The 19,361-nt window shown below is 39.4% G+C and overlaps 1 protein-coding gene across 1 annotated transcript in view; it reads right to left on the reverse strand.

The window, feature by feature from the left end:
• Positions 1-288: 288 nt before the first annotated feature.
• Positions 289-19,361, reverse strand: part of SMG1 (SMG1 nonsense mediated mRNA decay associated PI3K related kinase) — a 56,879-nt gene continuing 37,806 nt past the window's right edge. The window contains exons 38-63 of the mRNA XM_033073749.1: positions 19,062-19,216; positions 18,017-18,239; positions 16,826-17,072; positions 16,020-16,249; positions 15,229-15,477; positions 14,720-14,858; positions 14,523-14,632; positions 13,725-13,943; positions 13,107-13,297; positions 12,331-12,503; positions 11,659-11,938; positions 10,678-10,950; positions 10,328-10,562; positions 8,646-8,872; positions 7,845-7,995; positions 7,561-7,750; positions 6,894-7,363; positions 5,754-5,891; positions 4,753-4,905; positions 4,263-4,442; positions 3,851-4,078; positions 3,214-3,425; positions 2,911-3,017; positions 2,405-2,584; positions 2,182-2,288; positions 289-1,542 (exon numbers count right to left, since the gene is read on the reverse strand). Coding sequence (XP_032929640.1) covers positions 1,465-1,542; positions 2,182-2,288; positions 2,405-2,584; positions 2,911-3,017; positions 3,214-3,425; positions 3,851-4,078; positions 4,263-4,442; positions 4,753-4,905; positions 5,754-5,891; positions 6,894-7,363; positions 7,561-7,750; positions 7,845-7,995; positions 8,646-8,872; positions 10,328-10,562; positions 10,678-10,950; positions 11,659-11,938; positions 12,331-12,503; positions 13,107-13,297; positions 13,725-13,943; positions 14,523-14,632; positions 14,720-14,858; positions 15,229-15,477; positions 16,020-16,249; positions 16,826-17,072; positions 18,017-18,239; positions 19,062-19,216 — 5,145 coding nt within the window. The 3' untranslated portion in view covers positions 289-1,464. The remainder of the gene's footprint in view (positions 1,543-2,181; positions 2,289-2,404; positions 2,585-2,910; positions 3,018-3,213; positions 3,426-3,850; positions 4,079-4,262; positions 4,443-4,752; positions 4,906-5,753; positions 5,892-6,893; positions 7,364-7,560; positions 7,751-7,844; positions 7,996-8,645; positions 8,873-10,327; positions 10,563-10,677; positions 10,951-11,658; positions 11,939-12,330; positions 12,504-13,106; positions 13,298-13,724; positions 13,944-14,522; positions 14,633-14,719; positions 14,859-15,228; positions 15,478-16,019; positions 16,250-16,825; positions 17,073-18,016; positions 18,240-19,061; positions 19,217-19,361) is intronic.

A 19,361-nucleotide genomic window follows, 5' to 3' on the forward strand; every position in this document is an offset into this window, starting at 1 on the left:
TGCCATTTTTAGAGAGACTTTTCTGACCATAATCACACTTTGAAAACTGATTTTAAAAAAACCTTGGTGGAAGATTCCCTATGGATGCAATACTGAACAACCATCTATAGAAGAAACATGGCAAAGGAAAACTACTTTGCAGAAATCTTTACAGATCTAGTTGAACAAAAATTTGAGAGTCCTTCATTTCTTGGATTATATGTATACCCCTGTGAAGTGAAGCACTAGAATTTACAAGTGTGAACTAAAAGGATTAGGAAAATGAAGTAAAAAGCATATCACTCTACCTCCACCAGAACATCACTTTATTGTTTATCTGTCATCAACAATGTAAAACTCTACTAGATACTCTATCCTGGTTTTTAAAAAGGTAAAGATTACATTGGATTAGCTACGTAGTACGAAAGAAACTACAGCAATCACAGTAGAATGAGATTGGAGGGACAATTTGAATTACAAAAAAGTGTACACTGCAAGCAGAGGGAAGTGCACATTAAATCAAATGCCTGTAGGAATCATTACTTTTAAATGCACAGTGACAATTTTGAGAAACTGTACATAATAGAATCACAAAAATGACTTTAAAATAACCAAAATTACACTTTGCATTTGACCATCCAACTCATAAGTAATCATTGATGTTCTATATTTCCAGACCTTTTGGAAAAATTGTTTACCAAACAGAATTTAAGTTGTTAATTTGACTAAACTGTGAAAAGTAGAAGGATTGAAATAAAAAGCATATTGGAAGTACGCCTAACCTACAAGAATAAGCCAAGAGGGGTGTATGCAAGGAGAGGCTGGGAAGGAGGAGTGAAAGGAAAGAGGAAAGGGAGAAGAGAACAAAGGCTTTTTCTTCTATCTCAGAAGTTCTTCCAATGCAGCGTGTATCTGATGTACAGCTCTTTGCTTTCAGTCCATTTCTGAAGTTTACATTTTGTAGCCTTTTCCCGTACTAACTGGTCAACTCAACCAGCACTGCTGCCACGTAACAAGAGGAACAAGAATCTGAATGCATCAAATCTGCCCTTGCTGTGATTTCTTCATGGCCCCATTTTTCTGTTTTTTCTTTGAACGGGGTTCGGTGTTTCCTGAATTGTTCACAGGGTCAGGTGGAATTGAGTTCCAAATCACTCTGCCGTTTGTAGCATCCTGATTTCTTTCTGCAGCTGACCCCCAGACACGTTTGCAGTTCTTCCGTAGCAGAAAGACAAACCGTGTTGCTCAAGCGGTGAGCTTTCACCCTTGACCGTGGGGGTTGCAGACCATTGTGTTTAGCGTATCCCTGAGTGCAGCTATCCTGCAGGATTCACTTCCCAGTGCACCGAGATTTCCTAGGTTTCCTCAGATTAAGCCCCAGTATGCATCACCACCGACTGTGGTGCGGCTACGGATGCCTGAGGCCGAGTTGATTCTGGTGGATGTCTGACCTCGCTGAACCAGACCGAGCTGCTGTCTCCCTACTCATACCCAGGCAGTCCAACCTTCATACAGCTGAGCCAAGTTATCTAGATTAGTTGCTTCCTTAATCACAAAGTCAACCTATCAAAAAGGTCAAACAAGGAATTAAAAATAAGCTAGAATTTTAAAAGTACTCCAGTGATCTTAGAATTTACTGTCGAATGCCACCTGCAAATATTTCACTGAAAAAATCTAACGTAACTGCAGACATAACTTTGTGCAGTCCACATAAGAAACAGGAAGCTGTACTGCAAAAAAAAAAGAAAAATCCCATATCTCATTCACAGCCCCTATCTTGAAAGTATTCTCAAACAGACGTGGACAACTGTATCCCCTGACTCCCCTGCCCAGAGACAGGAGTGGTTTTGTTAGTGAGCACAGACAAGTTCTGTCCCTTGGGCAGCTGTACAGATCTCCTGTTCTCCCTGGCTATCAGCAGTTGTGGAACAAATGTTAGCTTACTGACAGACAAAAGGCAGTTTTATCTAATTTATGGTTTTACATAAACCTCCTGTATGAGAAACAAAAGCATGCAACAGGAAAAAAAAAAGGCAGCAACGCAAGGCAGCAGCAACCTTGGTTTGCACTGCAATAGCTCCCACCCCTAAATGAACCCCCCATTCACAGATTTCAGCCCTGAAGGCACACTTCACCATACATACCTGCTAATCAGAGTGTATTTAAAGCAAGGATCAGTACTGAACTTTATTGTCAACTCACCTGTTCAGCCACAGACATTCTCCTGTTGGGATCCACATCTCGGCCCTCTAACTTGGCTTTGACCCGCTTCCACACGCTAACTGCGTAGGAATTCCTCTCCTGCACAGCTACAGGTACAAAATAAAGTTAGTGCAATTTGACATTCCTGCACAGAAACCCACTGAGGTATTTTTTTGTTGCTTTCAGTGGTAGGCTTGTTGGTTTTTTTCAGGTTTGTATTTACCTTTTCCTGTTTTAGGGTCCCTGGCTGTCTTTTTGGGACTACAAGCAACACTTTTGCCAGTTCCTGGGACTGTGTTTGGAGGAGTATCTGCTGATGTTGCAAGATTTTTCTGAATTAGCTTTCTTGCATTCTGTGACATCACCTCTGGCTGAGTTTTCTGCCCTGTATTGCTACGTACAGCTGTAAAGAAAGTTTAAAAGTGCTTAAAGTCTTCAAAATAATAGCATATTATAGAGGTAAGAAAAAGCACAATGAAATGCCTGTCATATAGAGCTATCAGTTTTTCAGTCCAAATGCATTTTTAATCTGCATTTTAAATTCTGCACCAGTTTTCAATCTTACCATTTTCTAATTTCTTTTGCTTCATAAACAAGAAGTTTTATTCCGCTGCTAAGAATTTATTCTTATTAAGCAAATTGTCTGCATTTCAAAGTTCAGTAAGAGCTATGATCCCCTCTCTAATACCAGTTTCTGTGGTTTCATGTTTGTACTTTTGTAAGTATTACCTGCAGCAAAGGTTGGCTGATATGTAGCAGCTGAAGTTGGGCTGGAGCATTCATTTGCTGTATCCGTGACTAAGGGTGATGCAAACCCCACCAGGTTATTGTAGACACTGGGAAACATAATGGAGTTGATAAATACTCATGCAACTACTTATTGAAAACCCAAAAATTAAATTAATTCAAATTTTGCAAGAAGATTTCTGACTTCTAAGAAGATCATCAAGTATGTGCCCCATGATGTGCTCCTGCTACATGAAAGGTTATGCAAAATGCCTTTTCTCACGTGAGACAAGGTAACTCTCTTACCTTTGGCTCTGTGTTTTAAGTTCTTTCAAGGTGGGAGTTATTTCCTGCAGCATTTCAACATGTTCCTGACTGCGGACTTGACCCATAACCTGAACTAATGTAAACAGAACTGTCTGAATATTATCTTGCCACGATTTATATTCACCCAGGAACTGCCTAACACTGTTCTCATAGGGAACATCTTCACCATCTGCCAAAGCTGCTTCTTCATCCTGCAACCAAGATGTGAAAAAGGTCAACTGCTATACTTTGGCTAAGAGAATAAAGGAAAGCATGTCTTAGCCCTTTCAGTCCTTCAGTTTGTCATTTGATTACAAATAACTATACTTTTCAGTAGTTTTGTATGAAGAAATAAATTTTTAAATTATAAATTATTTTAAAGATTAAGAACAAAAAGGATTTATAAACACAATGCTTCAACTGCCAAGAGAGAAAAGGTTCAGTTCAACCAAAGCCTGCTAAGGCTAATACAGAAAGTTTTATGAATTCTTAAACACGAACTTTGTCTTGAACTCTGTAGGCACAAACACTTTACTGCTTCTAGGTACTTTACAAAGCACAAAGCTACAACTGTTACTTTTCTGAAACTGCACTGACATAGGTTTGAGGAAGAAATGTAAGGATGTTTCAGGCATACCTTTGCCATAGCTTTCAGTAGATGTTTGACATCTCCAAGCTGTCTGTTATGACCCGTGAGCACAGTTTTAATATTATCCACCAGATTCTGAATTGTTTCACAAACTGTTTCTATTTGCTGTTCTCTTTCTGTTTGTACTGTTCTCTGTGTAGATATCTCCTGGGTCAACTGCTTGTGAGCTGAGTGAAGCCATTCAGAGCTGCCAATAGGATGTTCAAGACCAGTGCCCTAAAAATAACAGAAACATTTCTTTATCCATACCCAGAGATAAAATTCTCTTGCTGTGTCAATGGCACAGCCAAGTGTTTAACTGACAGCATAAACTCTTCATCTGAAGTTATACATAACACTGAGAATGAAGACAAAACTGAGAACTCCCTCATGTGTCATGTTTTGCTGTCCCTGTGCTTACCACTCTCTGCAGCAGGCGAAGCTCCAGGTCAGACACGGAGCTGTTGAACTGGGAAGCAAAGGAGCACATTTGCTGACAGCGTTTGAGGAGTTCAAACAGTGCAGCATCAAGATTTAGGGCTTCTGCTGTTCTTGTACGTAAACTTTCAAAATGAATGATATTACTGCAAAGGAAAGTGACCTGAAAATCAAAGCAAGAGTGAGAACAATTATTCCACTTCAACTGTCTATTATCCAAACAACATTTTTTTCATGTGCTTTGAAGTGAGGATTTTAAACACACAGATACTGCTGTGGTACAGCAGCAGGGTCATCCAACTCTGCAGCAATTCTCACAAAGATTATTCCTATTGCTTTCAAGTGGGATTCCCAGAAGTATTTGGTTATCTATGTGTGCTCTTTAGATGCAGAGCAGAAAATTATCTTTGACATAAACCTTGAGTAGGAAATGAAGAGTGAACACACTCATGTGTACTACTTATCTGTAGTACCTGACTTGCTCTTTGACTTTCTTTCAGTACAAGGTTTCTTCTTTCAGCAATAGTGGCATCAAAATCTTGCAAGACTGGGGCCAGTGCAGGATTAGCACCTCCTGCCCATTTTAAACGCTGCTCAATACTTGCTTCAAGTGCTGCTAGCTTCTCCTGCATTGGGAAAGAAAAAACCCATATAGATAATTCATACTGATACACACCATTCCAAGCCTTACTGTAAATAAATCATACATATATAACACAGGCAGACACTTTCTTATGCCTAGATATGTAAAATACTGTGGCATTCATGATTGACAAATATTAGTTTATGCTGTTTAAAAGTTTATTTCCAGTATATATCACAACTGGATTTGATTGTTATAGAAAGTCTACCTGTCTAGATTTTAACTCGCCAAAAAAACCCCAAAGTAATCAGATTTTAGACTAAGAATTATATAACATCATAGGAGTCCCTCCATTATTTTGCAAATAGTTCAAGAAATTAAAAAATATAAACGGTACCTTCCCAACTGAAAAAGGAAATTAAAATTCAGTAAGCTAAGCAGTATTTAATAAACAAACATTCCATATTACTGCCACCAAAGAAAATCTAAAATACTGAGTAAAGCCACAGCACACAAACCTCAACACAGAAAAAATAATTTTTCCATTTCTACAAAGGGAACTTCTGACATTTAGGTAGCAAAAACAATAGTAAGGATGATCTAAGGCAGACAAATTTAAAGAAAAGGTGCCTTCAGAAAGAAAAGTACTTTCATAGATTTACATTTTTCTTCACAGAGATTTACTGCTATTCCAAAGAGAACATTTGGGATGAGACAGCAAAATAAAACAATATTACAGTATCCATCAGACAGACTGTAAGAGACAATACTCCCACATTTATGTGAGACAGCAAGCCAGATAATGCAGCTTGAAGCTGGCAGATGACTTTGCAGCTTGTGTCAGTCACATTTTGATGTGCTGCTGAACAACCCTCCCCAAAACAGCCATACCTGGACCGTTGCAATGGACGCTTCAATCTGACTGAGCGTGTGAAGTTTCTTTTTCATGCTGGCTAAAATTGCTGAACGAGGTGGAGGAGTGACAGAAATAGCCTGGGGGCGACTGATGAGGAGATCTTCATGCTGCCACTTTAAGAAAGTAACAGCAATATTTGATGATCAATATTGCTCAGCACAAAATGCTTTGCATCACAAGCAGCAATTCCAGTGCTCTGGTACCCTTTGTAAGTAAGGGCACTTTAAAGGGCTGTGTGTCAGACAGTACCAGAACAGCTCAAAGTTCTAAATCATTCAAAAGTCTTAAATTATACAGGTAGTTGCAAATTATGTTTTGCTGGCTTGGATTTTTACACCATTAATCAGTCCACTAACTTACTAGAAGTTATTTACGTACTTTTTTTTAATCTAAAGGAAAATCCATCAATATTCAGAAACAATTCACTTGTGATACATTAAAACCAAGACAATTTTGCTTACCAGTCTATGAAATGGTTTATTAACTGACCTGGGGAAAGCCTTGTCCTTTAACCTAAAAATCACTATAAAATAAAGATCACTGATAGTACAACATAACTGGATACCCATGTAAATGGCATTTATGTAAAGCCTCAGAAGAGCATTTTTCAGGACTGATACTGCTGCTATTTGTATTTTTAGTGAAGATAACAGCGGAGCAAGGAGACAGTCAATGCATTAAGACTTTGAAGAAAAGGTACAAAATGACATTCAGCAACTCATATCCTCTGCTCTAAGCCATCTCCTCCCTTAAAGCCATAATCTGTTTGAGAAAAAGGGGGAGAATGGGACAGCATTGCTGGTAAGAAAGTCAGTGAATGACCTTTTTCTAAAAAAATCCTTAATGGTTATTGAAAAAAATTACATGTATTGATTAAAAAAAATCTGTAACTTGCAGAATTTGCTTTTTGTAAAGCAGCTAGTCTTCAAAAAAAGCTAGCAGTAACACTGCTCCTTATATATTTACCACATAATTAAAACCAAATTACCTTAAAGTCCAATAAAATACCTTAGAACTTATTCAACAAAATATCACGTTTGTTGAGCTCAGACACCAACTCATGCTCCTTTTTCCCAGACCCAGTGTGGAAATGCCCAGCCTGTGCTGGCTCTCACCTGGAACATGGCAATGTGCAGCTGCACTCTCTGCAGGCTGGTCTTGCAGGAGGAAATGCTGGTCTCCAGTCTGCGCACCAGGTCGTGCTTCTTCCAGGCCGTGTCGTAGGAACTGGCCAGCACTGTGGCCCTGTTCATCACCAGCTGGGAGAACTTGCCAATCTGGATGTTGTGCTCCACAGCTTTCTTGCACAGATCATCCACAGAAACTTTGCTTTCTGCTCCAAAGTCTTTAGCCTCTACCTGAGCAATGATATCAACACCCAGAGCGCTGATGAAACTGCACAAGGTCAGTCCCAAAGCTTGATTGGGAAGGCCAATTAAAAGCTGCCTCACAAAGTCTGCTGTAAAAGCCTTAATTGGCTTGGCCATTTGATCTTCACTAAAGCAAGAGTTCCTGTAAAGAGCTTTCACATTGACAATTTGAACAGGTCCATTTACTGCATTCTGGTCTTCAAGTGAACTGATTCCTTTTAAAGGGAAAGAAATAGTATTTTGTTACAAACAAAACAATTGATGCATCCAGAAGAATAATACCCAACTTACAAACACAGCAAAAGCACGGGAATTCATTTTTAGTTTACAGCAAGTGTGACCATTTTACATTCTTCTGAACAGGATGAGAAGTGGATAAAGGCACACTGAATATTTGATAACATTTATTTACCTGACAGTGTCTTAGAAAAGGTACCACAGAGCCTGAAAAATTCTTTAATTGTTTGCAGTCTCTTCAGAAAGAAAATTTCCTCCAGAACTTGCCGATTATTGTCATCATCAAAGAAGTTCACTTGGGTGCTGCGGGCTTCCCTAATTATGTCAATCTTACGCCAAGCAAGAGGTATCTCCATCTTGTTTAGCTGAGCAATGTAAAAAGAAATCAATTAGTTTGGTTTGCTTGAAAGGCTTCCTAATTCTGACTCAAACAGTACTCCAAAAAGAACAAATCCATACCTTTTCAATCAATAAACCAAACGCAGTTTCCACTTGAGCAAACATTCCATCAAAAGCTACCAAAAGCATCTGACCAGCTGACATTTTGGGAGTTTCATCAACTGAACCATTTCTTGGCTGAATCAGTTCACCATACTGAGCATGAAGTACCCTAAAAAAGAAAAAAAAGAAAGAAAATTTACATGGCTTTGTTTAGTCCACAATAAACAGAATTTTCTTAAATTGACTGATTCCATAGATTCACTGTATCACTGATTGAGCCACCACAACTGGCTCAAGGGAAACACCACTTGAAGAGTTTGAATTGGTTTGTTGTACCAAGCACCTACCCAGGAATGTACTGTCCCACATTACAGGATGCACAAGTCTTTGTTTGCTCAGTATTTTGTCTCAGTTTGCTTTTTTAGTCAAGTCACTGACTCATGAAGCAAAGCTGTTCATCAAACCTCCTGATGAGGAGTGCCATGGTTACAAGCTCTCCTTTCACAGGTTCCTCCCACAAACTAATAAACTAGTTCCTATTTTGAGCATCTTTAACTTCAAATATCAAATCACAACTACCAAAAGTCAGCTTTAAGCAGATATAAATGTGAACCGCCACAGCTCCATATTTCTGTGTATGCATGTGGATAAACACACAAACACAGAGAGGAAACGAGCACACACCTTACACCCTGCACTCTGCTTAAGGCAATCTTGGGCAAGAAAAGCCTGTCTATCAAACAAAAAAAATTTTAGACAAACTAATGTTCTTCAGTATTCACCCTCTCACACCTAAACTGGAAAAAAAAGGTGATTTACCTTGCAACATCAATGTAATGAGTGTGTGTCTCCTCCTCTATACCCATAGCAGCATTTCGTAAGTAGGCTTGCAGAGATTCAACCAACGTTTGCAAAGGCACTCCATCAGTTGTTTGCTCTATAAGATTATCCAATTCATGGAGCATACTTTCTAAAGTATACTCTCCTTTCATTAAGCACCTAAGTGCTTCAGGGAAAATGATCTGTCGGAAGTTTGAGTTCAATTCCTGTTGGGAAGTAAGTATGAAAAAGTAAGAAATTTTCCCTCCCAAGAAGCATCACATGCAACATCTTTTGTCATTTCAGTACTACATCCCCCTGCAGCAGACAACATCTAAAATATAACACAACAGTGGTCAGCCAAAAGTCTACTCTTTGATTAACTTTGAAGAAATCAGGAATACATTAAACCCTGTACAAAGCCAAAGGTTTGACATCTGTAGCAATGAGGCAACAATTATCTCCACAGCACCAGCAGCAATACCTGACAGCCATGCTCAGCAGAGCCTGGGGGGCAGAGTTCGTAATTCGTGAACTGGTTTCACTGTCAGCTTTTCTTTTCCATTACATAAATGAGTAAATTAAATTACTGAATTTATGATTTGCTAAACTGATTGAACTAGACAAAGTAGCAAAAACTTGCCAAATAGTGATAATTCTGCCACAGAAATCAATGCAGGAAAGAAAAAGAGTATCTTAAATGGCACAGAGCAATTTCCCCCAGGCAGACTGCAGCAGAAGGCTAAAAACAGCTACAGAAAGAACCAATGTGCTCTATTCTCCAAAAGGAGATGAAACACACCAAAAAGAGTGGTTATCTTGACTGCCCAGTGAGCAGTGGGCTCAGTGAGCACATTTTATCTGAGCTCACAGGGAGGACAACGACGTGTGGGTGAAAGATCCCCACTGCAATGCAGTGAAACTGCTGCCATACACATTTCTGAAACACTGCCGAAATGCTGCAACTTCAAAGAAGGAAAAAAAGTGATGAAAATCCAAATGCACTTATGTAGCTTGATAGGAAAATATTTCTCAAATAAAATACAATGGAGACAAAAGCCTGAAAAACCTATTTAACCAGCCACAGCTTTTAACCACATCAGTCTTCAGCAGATACTTCACTCAGACTGCCCCTCATGGGTTTTTTGTTTGTTTTACTAATGCAGAAACATTTCTGAACCACAAAATTATAAACACATTTTTCTCCTTCCCAACACTGGAGACAGAAGCCTCTACAACAGGTTTTCTGAGATAATTTGAAACTATTTGGTTCAGGTAAAAATAAGCAAAGTTTAGCAGGAGCAGAAAACAGAAAGAAGACAGTTTAAACAGTTTGGAAGTTGTTCTGGACTGCCAGTAACAGAACAGAAAAATGAAAAGAAGACATTAAGCTGGTGTGTTTATAAAGCTGATACCAACCTCTTCCTCATGGTTATTACTTGACAGCAGTCTTTATACTTTGTCATGTATAGATCAAAATGGTTTCTTTCAACCAATAAAAATATAAATTACAGAAGCAAATATCTATTCAGGTCAATCAAATATACTGATCAGGAGCAAGACTTATAAAAGAATCTCACCAGCATCATAAACAAACATTTAACCCATTAAGGAAGAATTTAGTAAGAATGACTTTGCTGAAGCTTTGAAAGATGGGGGGAAAAGTAACATAAAAGAATCACCTGAAGAGAGATATATACTCCATTGGCTAAGTGAACAGCTTCTGATGCTTCCATGGGGTTTGGAATATCCAAGTCCTGGGGTACAAGATGACACTGCTTCAGCAGCTGCACAAGGCACGTGACATTCCCACTCATGCTGCAAAGCTCCTCCAGGAACCAGGCTCCATCTCTGGAAGTCAAATCAACCAGCTGCTCCCCAGCGCTGGACGCTGCACCTTCCATCATCAGGTTGCGCCTAGATGAACGGAGACACTTAGACAACGTGCCTGCTGTGGCACTCTCCACAGAATTCCATCACTGCATGCCCTGTGGCGTGGTGTCCAACAGGACTGGCGCAGCAGGGAGCTCACCTGGTCAGGGCACACAGAGCGGAGATGATGACGCTGGCCAGGCTGAGCGAGCCCTCCTCGCCGTTTTCATGGAGGAATACCTTGATGCAGCGCTCGATCTCCTTGAGCTGCTCCTCGCACACGGGCACAGTGACGGCCTCCTGCTTGAGGCGCTCCACCTGCCGGATCAGGCGGCTGTTGATGTCGGCCGCGTAGCGCTGCAGCGTCATCTCGGTGGCCGTGATGAACTGGCACATGCTGGGCGGGGGCTGAGGAGCGTACTGCATCTCGTACCTGCAAAGCACCAGCACACTGACTCAACACCCCTTCTCACCTGCTAACAAATGCATTCTGCTCTCTAGGTAGGAAAAATGCCACTGTTTGAACCATCCCCATAGCACCTACTCCTCAACTCTAAAGGCCACAAGAGGTTGATGACTACCCTAACAATGCTTTTATAAGGTCCTAAAATGCACCGTATTCCACACTATTTGCAAAGACAGAAAACAACTGTCCTCGAGGTAAAGAATGAATAGAAGATAAAAAGGAAATATTTCAGAGGAAATGCTCAAATATAATCTAGATCTTTAACACAAGTCATAATAATAATGTTGAAAGAGCCTGCCATTAGAAGAAAAAAAGAACTAGAAACTGCTTGAAAATCGACTAGATTTTAAAAAATGTTTTCTTACTAATTTTTAAATACTAGAAGTTTCTAAAATTCAAATTATCACTACCCTGAAGCCACAAAGGTGAATTTTCCCTTTGATCATTACAGGACAGTGTTACTTGATTTTCCTGTTGAAGTACACGGACTAAACTCTGGAACAGTATTTCTAAAGCAGTTTTTCATATTTACTCCAAATTTCTGGAATTACAACTTAATATTAGCTAGCTTTATAATTGCATGGGTCCTTGCAAAATTATTTATTTTAATGATAAAATTAGGATAGTAGCTTAAAAATTATGTTCCTTGAACAAGTTGTTATTCTGTCAACTTACTTCCTAAAGATATCCTGACAACGTTCTATTGTCATGTTACAGATGAGTTCTTCCATCCAGGTTTTCCACTGCTCTATTCGGTGCTTCTGAAACACAGCTTTTGGATACTGCAGAGCTACTGTTGCATAGTTGTGCAATTGTTCCAGGCAACCACGTAACACAGATCTTCTCTGCTGCAGAAGAGCACCAACCTCCCCTTCCAGCTGCTCACACTGACTGATTAGATGTGCCTGGCCTGCATTTTGCAGAAATGCTGTTGCTGGCACATAACTTGGAGGACCTTTTAAGAAAAAAGGTTAAAAATAAAGACATGTCTTTATAAATAAAATAAAGACACATTTTATACCATAAAAATACTGAGCATTAACACATTTTCAATTTTTTTTTTTAAACTTGTGATAAAGGAAGCATAGAGAATTCATACTGAGAGTTTTGAGCACAAGGCAAGAGAATCTCACACCCAGGTAGGGTAAGACAGATAAGTTCCTTCAGACAGCTTGGCACTGAAACCTTGAAGTGCTCTAAATCACGCTTTGAAGAAGCCTCTTTCTTTTAATTCATTACATACAGATCACTACCTTTAAAGTTAGAGGATACTCATAACACCTCCTGATATTAAACTCAAGTTATTTTCAAACCATTAAAACCACCCCTAGAAATACTCTTTTGTACCTAGGTCCATTTGTGTGCTTATTTCTTGGAGCAGACTTGCGAGTTGCGTTGCCTCTAAATTACTGAAGGCAGTTTGGTAATGGGTTATCCACTGCTCAAACTCATTCAGCTTCACCTGGATGGCTTCCTGGACAGCTCTTTGTTGGGACTGCAACTGTGTGTGCTCAGAATACCTGAATTATTGAAGCCACAGAAACAAGTCAGTACTACAAGAAAGAAAATACTTAACACTATAGAATACAGAACAACATTGAAAAATACAACTGCTAACCAGGAAATGAACATGCTCTCACCAATTACATAAAACTAACAATGTTGCCTAATTAATTGTTTTCCTACAAAATAATTAATGCCTGTGTCTATTAATGTAATTCTGACATAATTTAAAAAAAAAAACCCTTCAAAAATAACTTAAATAATTAGAAACTTAAAGAGAAGATGTTTGCACTGTTTCTCAATAGTACCCTTATGTGGATTACTATGATGGGACCACCACATTCAGAACATTCCCCTCTCCTGCCTTGAGGGCCAAGTTCCACATTTAGCACAGGTTATACTGATGGAGTATGAGGTGCAGGACATAAATAAAATTATTCAGTAGGAAAAGGTTTCAGTAGTTCTTCTGTACAAGGAGTGACCTGTTTACTCCAAGAGCAGCTTTTACACAGCTATTCACTCATACACAGATAGCTAACATTTAACTCCTAAGTACATTGCTAGAACACCATCTGTATTGAACTGTAAGACTCTTGACAGAATTCCTGGTTCCTCTGTACCTGTGCTGAAGTGTGTGGGAGGGATGATCCACTCCTTCTGCACCTTCCAGAAATTCTATCTCTTCCAGTAGTTTTCCCTGCAACTTTTCTACATCTGTTAACTGTTCCTGCAGGTTCAGGTACTCTTCTAAACTACTGTCCAGTTTTGGCAGCACAGCAAGCATTTCATCTCTGTTCTTAAACCAGTTAACCTGCAATCAAGACACAGATGTTAGTGAACTGAACAAAATCAAACTGGCAAGAGAAAGTAAGATATGGCAGAACTTCACCCTTCAACAATGCCATTCATCTAGCACTGTTTCCACTGCTGTAACTGCCAAATCAAAACAGATTCTTTATTTAAACTGCTCTCTAAACCTCTATTTTTAGTCTCCTAGCCCAGATTCAGGCAAAACACTACAACATGTTTTAAAATTAAGCATGCAGAAACTGAAAATTAAATAGTTGTGAGTTCAATATAAACACCAGCCTATAAAAACTCAATTTATCACAATAAAACTAATGAACTATTGCTGATATATGACCGTATCTTCTCCCATTCCCAAAATTCAAATAAATTAAATGAAAGCACAGAGAGTACTATGGTTTAAAAGCAGCAAATTATTGTAGTAAACTCACCTTTATCTCGGCCACCCTTGAGGAAAAGAGACTCCTTGTAATATCCCTTTCCATTTCCCTTTTGCTCTGTTTGTTTTCAGCCTGCTGGCCACCACCACCATAGACAGCCCCAGCAAATCCTGCCTCGCCTCCAGCTGTCCAGTCCACCAGTGGATCATAAACAAAAGCTTCCAGCAGTGTAAGCAACGTCTCTCTCCCACGCCGCATAATATGAAGGACCTGCATCGTGTTTTAAACAGACTCATTCTGATTCTGTTATCCTTGTAGAATAGTGGAAACTTAGATGAAAAATAGTGTACTTGAGTAGGCACAGAAATCTGTAACTGCTACAGAGACAGGAAGAATACCTGGGTACAAATGCAGCTAAGTCTGTAGGAAGATCTAGCCTTCCACACAAACTCTATGCACAAGCCGCAGATACTTGAGGAGGAAAAATCTCCCTTCCTCAGGGCATTTTTCTTTTTAAAAATATATCTGTCATGTTTATACAGGATGAGTCCCAAAGGAAGAGGGCAAGCAAAACATCTCAAAAAAAATTCAGGAAAAACACAATATTTTAATCTGTAACTAAAAGTCCCCCTTTCACCCTAAATTTTAGTTGTACCACTACTTGCATGTGCTTTTATCAGACAATTCCATGTTTCTTAAATACCTACCAGAGGATATAGCTAAAGTCCAATTAAAATCACAGCAGAAAGGTGAAGGCTCTATAAGGCAGCAGTAGAATGTAGAACAGAAAAGTTCTAAGATAGAATTTTGGCCAGTGATGGCCCTCAGTTTTCAAATCTCCTACCATACCTGTTCACAAGAAAGCCTGAACACCCCTTCCACTCCTGTCACTCCCAGTGCAGTCTCAATGTTGTGCGTCATTCGGAACGGAACCTTCTCTGGGACCCTAAGGCTCTTCCCTTTAAGATAAAAAATTAAGTTGTTTCTTTTAATTAACAAGAAAGAAAACCTTTTATTTGAATAACATAGAGCATTTTTTAAATTACCTTTTTCAAAGCAAACATTATAATCTATGTGGACAACTTCTCCTGTAGTCATATCTATAAGAACATTATCCAGATGTCTGTCTCCAAGACCAATGATGTAGCCAACCATGGACATAACTGCAGTGGATCTTGCATACGACTTAAAAGAGAGTTTCAGGAAAAAATTATTTGTGGGAATCCTCTGCCAACACATTGGACTGACTACCATCTTAAAACATTATTTTAAGTGTAACTGTAAAAACAAATCAAGCCCAACTTATTTCAAGCAGTTTTCTATTTGTTGTTTGATGGTATCTTACAAGTGTTTTCATTTTTAGGCTGGTAATTCTAATATAATAATGTAGACTTATCTGGTCTACACCCATGTTTTAATTCCAGATGCACAACTGCCAACATTTCAAACTCACAGCAGCTCTCCAAACTCACAAGTACCACACCTCAGGCATTTGTTGCCCCTCATCCCATTAAAACCACAACCTCTGCTATGTAAAATAGTTCTTATAACTCACCTGTGTAACTCTCCACCACTCATCTGGTGTGGTACACGATGACCAGAGCTCCTTAGCAAGGAGATTTGGGGGAGTTGCTTCCATCAATTCTTCCAGAACAGCCCTCATGACGTTCAAGGGCCAGTCACGACGTGACACATCAAGACTAAGCCCCACTGCTTTTAAAGCAGGTCCAATTTTACTGTAGTAAAGTTCACTGGGTCTAGGAACTATTCCAGGGTTTTGAGGGGTCTGGTAAGAGTCCTGAGCCTAGAAGACAAAAATGTAGTTGATGGATTAGCACAGAAAAATATCCCAAATTGAGTTTTGGTGAGAATGAAATATGAAATCAATGCCTCAACTGAGCATGACTTAAGACAGCTCAGAAACTGCTTTCAAAATTCAGTAGTTAAAGTCTAAATAAACTGAAAACACATTGTTTTGGCCTAAAATCAAAGTAGATCTCAAATACAACTGCAAAACTGTATTTAGAATGAAATGAGAATGAGTAAACAAGATATGGAACTAAAATAATTTCAACCAAGGTTAATTCTATTTGCAAAAAACAGTTCTCTTGAATTATCATGCCAGAACAGCAGTTTTATTTTACATACTGTAATTATATATAAATAACAGAGATACAAATTTGACTTCTGATGAAGTCCCAAGGTACATGAATACACAGAACTTTCCTGCATTGCTGTGAACAAAACACAATCCCTGTAAGACTACGTGACTTAGAATTACAAAGCAAATCAAAAGAAGCATTTCTCTTCTGCCATGTTCTACTCAGCACGGAGCAGAGCCGTTACCTTTTGTGCCTGCAGAGCAGCCTCCCGCTGCTGCCAGCGCTTGTAAAGCCCAAACAAAGGTGTGGCTCCATCCACCCACTGGATGAGGCCTGACCTTGTCCCCAGGGGTGTCACCGAGTAGTGCCTCGCGTGGAACCGCGGCGTCTCTTGCCGGTTGATGGTGGCAAACATGGTGTTCACAATGGATAAGAACTGCATGATTCTCTCATCTAGATGCAAGTCTTCCAAACCTGCAATAAATTTGTTTAAAATTCAGCTTCTAAGTGAAAAAAATTCTCCTAAAGCCCAAAATACAGCATTTTTTAAACATACTACACTTCAAACTATGAATATAATATGTAGATTAAGGATAAGTTGTTTGGTCTAAACCAAAGTGTTTGCATGGCATTTACTTAATTTATGCCAGCTTGCTGTGTGAGTAGCACACACAACAGTTACAACACAACAAACAGGCCTTTCCCTTGCAGGGAAAACATGAAGTCTCTGAAGTTCTCTTTTAGGGGCTCTGTTAAGCTTCTGGAAAATTCCATCCAGCTAATTCTACCAATATGCAAGCAGAGCATTGCTTCTGATGAAAGCCTTGTCAAAAAGGGATTTTACTTAAGTTTCACAAGGCAAAATTCCCTGAAGAATATATGGTGAAGTGGGAAGTAGGGAAGAGAAAGAGCAAATGTTTCAAACTCCTCTTTCTCTGTATTATTCAGGCAAATAAAACTAGAGTTGCACCATAGAACCTTCCTAACTTCAATACAGTCTAATTTATAACAAGAGACAGTACCTGGTATGAGAAAAATTGTATTACTTACCTTTGAACAGGTAGGGATAGTTCTTCCCATCTGAACCCAGGAAAAGTAGCTTTTTAGGTTTGGTTTTGGTTGGCAGGATGGTGATGGTGCTACCCACACTGTGGATGGTGACTGTGTCCCTGGTGGACACCTCTCCAGGGAGTGCAATTTCAGTGTTCATCATGGCAGCCAACCAAGGACTGATTTCTTCAAGTCGTAAGAGGTAACTGGCCCGTTTCTGTGCCCTTTGCTGCAAACTCAGCATTACCTATTCCAAAGAAATGTTTTCCTTTTAGGTTAATGTTCACCTTAACAGTTAGCAGTAAGAACAAAAACACTATCAAACTGGACTTAATGGTGGTCATCTTCCAGAAAACAAAGATTTCTCCTAAACTCTCTTGCACCTTTGCTATGCTAATCCAGATACAGTTTAGGACGAAGATCACAAAAACAAAACAGCACCCTCTATGCAGCAAATACATCCTGTGCAGTGATAAGAACCAAAGTCACAACAAATCATGGTCAAGAGGTTTGCTCCTGTATTTATAAATATCTGAGCTGTGGTTAAAGGCAGTAGCATTCAGCAACCTCCTGCTTATGTATCTGAATGCTTGTTTGTTCTGCAAAGCAGAAGAGGTAGCACAAGGAAAAGAGGTGCATTTTCATGTAAAACCTCTGTTCTGTCTAGCAAGGTTTAGAAAACACCAGGCTTGCTCTGGATAGACAAGTGATTGTTTTGTTTCTCTTCAGACCCACAAACTAAGAGCAGATGATGTAATGGACAAGGGACCTCTGGGAAGGGTTGAGTGTTTGAAGGTTGCTGCAGAGCCCAAGGACTATGCTTAGATAAATAGGGAATTAGCTTGTTAAAATTTAAATCAACTGAACTCAAATACCAGAGTTTCAGAAAGATAGTATTTAAAAGAACTAAAGCCCTCTGCTCCCAAAGCTGACAGCATCCCAGACAGCAGAAGATGCAAGATTTGAAAAATGCAATTTCCGTGGGTAGAAATACAGTAACAGACAATCAATAAGACTGGCTAGAGGCAAAAATTATGGTGCTTTAGTGCCCAGTTTGCCTGTGCTGCCTGCTGGGAAGACAGTTTCAGACTGCAATTTTGATATGGTAAGAGAACAGTAAGAGAAGGAGAGGGTCAAGCACAGGGTGCAGCAAGTGTCTCTACATTGTACTCTTCCTCTTGCATATAATACCTCTTTAAATGGGAGCCAGCTGCTTCCAGGTTTAGCAGGATTCAAAGGATTCTTAAGTTTCTCCAGTGCATTTTCAATTGCATCTCCATAGTTATCCTGAAACCACTTCTCATGAGGAGTTTCTGCAGGAGCTGCAGTGATGCTCCTCACGTGTTCCAAAGCAAACACAATGGGCTTCATCAGAGCTGTGTGCTTTTCACGCATGATTGCTATTTTCTCCTCTCTGTTATAAAAAACACACAAAAACTTCCTTTAAATGCCATAAAACCAAGTTCTCATACAATGACAAGCTTTAATCAAGAAATGAGACATTGAAGAACCCACAAAAATTAATACTTCTCTATTAAAAAAAAACATTTGAAATTCATTGTTCACCACCAGAAACCTTGATTAGAAGCTCTGAGCAGAAATCACTTTAAGCAACTGATTTCCTTTAATAAAGGACTTTTTTACTACTACTTGTTGAGGATGCACCACACTACAAAGAGACATTCAGATGATTCTGTTCTTGCATTCCATGTATTCTATAGTCAGGACTGACAAGAGGCATTCTTAAGTTTAGCCAGGTGTTCAGTGAATGGATCTGCTCTTTCACTACTCTTCTCACAGGAGAACCCAGGTGAGGGAAAAGGACTTGCTCAACACTGAAAACTGAAATTAGATTAAGACATTCCATCTGCTCCAAATATCTGAATTTACAGTGATCTCTAAGTAGATTACACCCTTCAACATGCTTATACTCATTTCATCTAACTTGGAAATTGAGAACCATAGGATCTCATTGACAATACAACCTACACTGGGTTCTAACATGTTATTACTAAAGAAATCACAACATGGATTCACAGGTAGACTATTTCTCTCATTTGGCTGGAGTAATAGTTGTAGCATGAAATGTTCCTGAAATAAGGTCCCAGGCTTACAAAGCAGCAGCTGGGATAGTATGAGCTCAGGAACAACAGCACTATTGGTTAATTTGACTGCATACTTCCCCAAGAACAAACATTAGTTATGATTATCCCCTGTATTATTGAAGCAGACATACTTCCGTAGAGTGTTGTTGTTTTGGACCCTCTTGACTTCATCCTCCAGCTGCTGAATCCGTCTGAGGACGTACATGTGCTGCTGCAGCAGAACTCCCAACCAAAGTTCATCCCAGAGAACTGTAACTCTGCGCAGCTCAGCCACAAGCATCTGAACCTGGATAAAGCAAGATTCACTGTTTAAAAGAACTAAAACTCAGATTTGCTTCAGTAGATGAACAAGTTGGAAAAAAGACAGACACAGCAAACTTTCAGTAGGCCAACACACTTGATGTATTTGTGGTTCAAGTACCCAAGTAACA

The sequence above is a fragment of the Catharus ustulatus genome, chromosome 16 (assembly GCF_009819885.2).
Source record: "Catharus ustulatus isolate bCatUst1 chromosome 16, bCatUst1.pri.v2, whole genome shotgun sequence".
In the NCBI taxonomy this organism is placed as follows: Eukaryota; Metazoa; Chordata; class Aves; order Passeriformes; family Turdidae; genus Catharus; species Catharus ustulatus.